Source organism: Trypanosoma conorhini (genome assembly GCF_003719485.1).
Source record: "Trypanosoma conorhini strain 025E chromosome Unknown Tco_14.4_contig_00708, whole genome shotgun sequence".
NCBI lineage: Eukaryota > Euglenozoa > Kinetoplastea > Trypanosomatida > Trypanosomatidae > Trypanosoma > Trypanosoma conorhini.
In genome coordinates, this window is record NW_021704749.1 from 5,727 (window position 1) to 9,637 (window position 3,911).

At 62.4% G+C, this 3,911-nt stretch overlaps 2 protein-coding genes across 2 annotated transcripts, besides 2 other annotated features; both read right to left on the reverse strand.

Annotated features, from left to right (window-relative positions):
• Window positions 1-246: 246 nt before the first annotated feature.
• Window positions 247-1,872, reverse strand: Tco025E_08149 (uncharacterized protein; the record flags this gene model as incomplete). The annotated part of the gene is made up of 1 exon (XM_029375004.1): window positions 247-1,872. One exon carries the CDS (start codon window positions 1,870-1,872, stop codon window positions 247-249), a length of 1,626 nt encoding a protein of 541 aa, XP_029225132.1.
• A 369-nt stretch (window positions 1,873-2,241) lies between these two features.
• Window positions 2,242-2,280: a microsatellite.
• A 64-nt stretch (window positions 2,281-2,344) lies between these two features.
• Window positions 2,345-3,301, reverse strand: Tco025E_08150 (activated protein kinase C receptor; the record flags this gene model as incomplete). Its single annotated transcript, XM_029375005.1, has 1 exon — window positions 2,345-3,301. One exon carries the CDS (start codon window positions 3,299-3,301, stop codon window positions 2,345-2,347), a length of 957 nt encoding a protein of 318 aa, XP_029225133.1.
• An 86-nt stretch (window positions 3,302-3,387) lies between these two features.
• Window positions 3,388-3,423: a sequence feature (GA-rich).
• Window positions 3,424-3,911: the final 488 nt, after the last annotated feature.

Below are 3,911 nucleotides of genomic sequence, written 5' to 3' on the forward strand. Positions count from 1 at the left end.
GACCCATTGCTCGTTGGCGCGCGCGGGCCCCGGCAGGCCAAAATATGACGCATCGAACCAGCTTCCTCGCCGCGGTTATTTGCTCCTTTTCCTCCCCCCCCTTATCGCTTGACTTTTTTTTATTATATTTTCCTTTTACTTGTTTCCTTCTGGTGGTGCTCCGCGCAACGGGCGTGTTGGAACAAAAAAAGATGCGGGCTCTTCCTCCGCCGTCTGTCCCCGCTTCGTCGGGGCGGCGGCGCGGGTTTAGTTCTTCTTCTTATCGTCGCCGCCGCCTGCGCCGCCACCCTCCGGCGGCGTGGGCGGGGCCGCGGCGCCGTCGCCTCCCACCGTCGCCGTATCGTCCGCCGCCGCCGCCGCCGCGTCGCTCACCGCAAAATCGTCGTCGCCCTCGTCGCTCTCGTCGCTCCCGTCGTCGTCTTCGTCGTCTTCCGCCTCCTCCGCGACGAGGGCGCCCGCGTCCTCGGCGGAGAGCGCGGCACTCATCACGGACGGCGCGGCGACCTCCAGCGGCAGCACTCCCCGCGCCGTCCCCGAAAACGGGTTCACGCAGCCCACCAAGGCACTGAACTCGCCCCCAAGGCAGTACATGATTTGATCCCACAGACACTCGCGTCGACGCATAATTTGATCTGGCGGAAAAACCTGCGGCAGCGACACATCCACGCCGTAGCGGCGCTCACGCATCGATCTTGCCTCCTCCAGCTCCTCCTTCGTTGGAAACCGCTCGTCCACGTTCCTCGATTCCGACTGCAGTGGAAAGGGACAAAAAAACGACGGAGAAAGCTTCACTGGAATCCAGTGCGCATTGGCAACCTCTGTCTCCAGCTGCTGCGTCGGCCACCGCATGCTGCCCCAGTACACCCGCAGGGAGGACCGCGGCTTGCCTGGCACGAGCTGGGCCAAGTAGGGCAGCGCCTCCACCTTGGAGAGGTACAGCGTGGGCTCCACCGTGCCGTCCTCCAAGACCCCACCGCGGATCAACGGTTTACAGAGGAGCGAGTGATGTTCTGAGGGCGTATCGGCGGCCCTGAATTTCGCCTTGCGTTCCTTCCACTTGAGCCACGCCAAATACTGCGGGGAGGCGGGCCCCGTCGGAGGCTCCGTCGTGTGCAAGATGCTGATCTGCGCTGTGGGTGGCATGGTGAATCCAATTTGCGAAGAGCCACCATCATGCACCTCATGGCCCCAAAAAACCTCGGGGAACATGGGATTTCCGCGAGTCAGGGGGTAAGTAAACAGCATATCTAAAACAACGGCGGTGGTGACATGCGGATTGCGTTCGGTGATCAACATTACGCGACGATCCACATGCGTTGAGGAGAGAGGATGGGCGACCAAGGCAGCCCCCTCGGCAAGGTCAACTGTGCGTGTTTGCCGCAGCACCACCTTCGTGGGGACGGCAAAGGCTGAGCCAACTAGGGGCGCGTACTTGGGCCCATTCTGCACGGCGCACGCGGCAGTCTCGGCGCGGTAGCTGCCCGTCTTGGGCCGCGACGCCTCCATCGTGCTGAGGAGATTGGTGTGGTCCTTCATAAAGAAGGGGACGTTGGCAGTCACCTTCGCGTTGTGTGCCCGCATGCGGGTGAGGGTGTCAAAGGCCAAATTCACGTTCGCCTGCGACTGAGCATCGTGAAACACCTCGCGCAGAACGTCCACGTACTTTACACCGTTGGGGACATACAGCGGCCCGTGACTTTTCGTGATCGCCTGCAGCTCCTTCGTGAGCGGAAAGAGCGTCTTTGACACTGCGGAATTGTCTAGCTTTACAGCCTCCCGCAGAAGCATGCGGTAAAGGGACCGCACCACGCCAGGGCAACCATAGGAGAACTCGCCGCCGCAGGATTTTTGGGCGCCGCCGTGGACAGCCATGCCTTGCCCCGTCGCAGCATACCTACAACGTCGCACCGGTCGATTAGCACTTGCAACTTAGCACACACACAAACACGAAAAGTTCTACTCAAAGCGTACCTTACATTTCAAAACAAATCGGGGCAAAAAAGCACACACACAAAATGCAACAGAGACACTAGACACAGTCAAATCGGCAGCCGCTTTGCCCGAGCGTCTGCGCCGGCGGGCGGCGCGCAACAATGGTGTGCCCGAGCGCGGGCCAGTGGGGGGGAGAGTAGGAGGTGTGCGACAAAAATGAAGTTAAGGAAAACAACAAGAAAATAACGGTTGCAAGCCGTGTCCCCGGCTTTAGGTCAGCGCGCCACAGTGCACGCCCCACAAGCCAATACACACACGCACGCACGCACACACAAACACACACAAACAGAGCAGCTCACGGTCAGAAGCGGCGCTGCGTCGCGTTGGCCCCGCACAGGGCGGGTGCCGGCGCTCACGCATGCTCGGAGACGCTCCAGACGCGGATGACGTTGTCGGTGTACCCGGAGTACAGGGTGTTGCCGTCGGCGGACCAGGCGATCGACACGCACTCGGGGGTCTTCTTGCTCTTCTGCTGGGCCTCCGGCGCGAGCTCGACGATGACGTCCTTGTTCTCCAGGTCAAAGATGCGGATGCCCTTCTCCGTGGCGGCGCACATCCAGTAGCGGTTGGGGGAGAAGCAGATCTGGTTGATGGGCGCGCCGGCCGCGATCTCGGAAAGGGCCTCGCCCTTCGTCAGGTCCCACAGGCGGGCAACGCCGTCCTTGTCGGAGGAGGCGCAGAGGGAGCCGTCGGGGGACACCGTCACGGAGGTGATGTAGTTAGTGTGGCCCTTCAGGTCCGACAGGAGCTTGCCGGAGGCGACGTCCCACACCTTGACGAGGTTGTCCCAGCCGCCGGAGACGATGAGGGGCGCCTCGAGGGACGGGGAGAAGCGGACGCAGCTGACCCAGTCGGTGTGCGCGTTGCGGCTCAGCGTGTGCAGGCACTCGCCCTTGACGTTCCACACCCGCAGCGCGTTGTCGCGGCCGCCCGAGACGATCTGGCGGTTGTCCGGCGAGAAGGTCACGGAGAGCACGTCCTTGGTGTGGCCCAGGAACTTCTGCTGGCAGCTGCCGTTCTGCAGGTTCCACAGGCGCAGGGAGCGGTCCCACGAGGCGGAGACGGCGAAGTCGCCGTTGTTCGAAAGGGCGACGTCCGACACGAACGCGCTGTGGCCCTCCAGGCGGCGCTCCGGGAAGCCGTACTCGCACTCCTCGCTGTTGCGGTCCTGGTTGCCGCCCCACGCGATGAGCGTGTTGTCGCGGGAGGTCGACACCGCCTTGATGTACGTCTCAGGGATCTGCGGGCAGGCGAGGGAGGTCACCCAGCCGCGGTGCCCCTTGAGCTGCCCCTCGTAGACGACGGCCATGGTCAAGAGCGGTAGGAAACGGAAAGGAAAAAAAGGGACGACTGAAAGAACGCGGAACGCGTGTGCGCTGCCTAGCTTGCTGTTGCGGAAGAAGAGGAAGAAGAGCGAAGGGGAAGGGGAAGGCAATACACACACATGGAAGCAGCAGCGGCTGGCGTAAACGGCAGCCGCTTTGCCCGAGCGTCTGCGCCGGCGGGCGGCGCGCAACAATGGTGTGCCCGAGCGCGGGCCAGTGGGGGGGGGGGGGAGTAGGAGGTGTGCGACAAAAATGAAGTTAAGGAAAACAACAAGAAAATAACGGTTGCAAGCCGTGTCCCCGGCTTTAGGTCAGCGAGCCACAGTGCACGCCCCTGGCGATGCCGGCCACCTCACCGTGGTGCCAGGGTCCAGTGCCCCGTCCAGGGGGAAGCCAAGAGCCCGCATTACACTCAGTCGCTGTTGACTGGGGCGGCGGCATGTTATCGGCAACCAGAGAGAGAGAGCAAGCAGCATCTCCCCGGCGCTCTGGGGTGAATGAAAGTGGAAGAACGCTCTCCTGCACGTGCAAACGTGCTCTCTGTAGTGTTTGCCGGCTCCTCTTGCTCATTAGCGGGGATGTCGAGCAGAACCC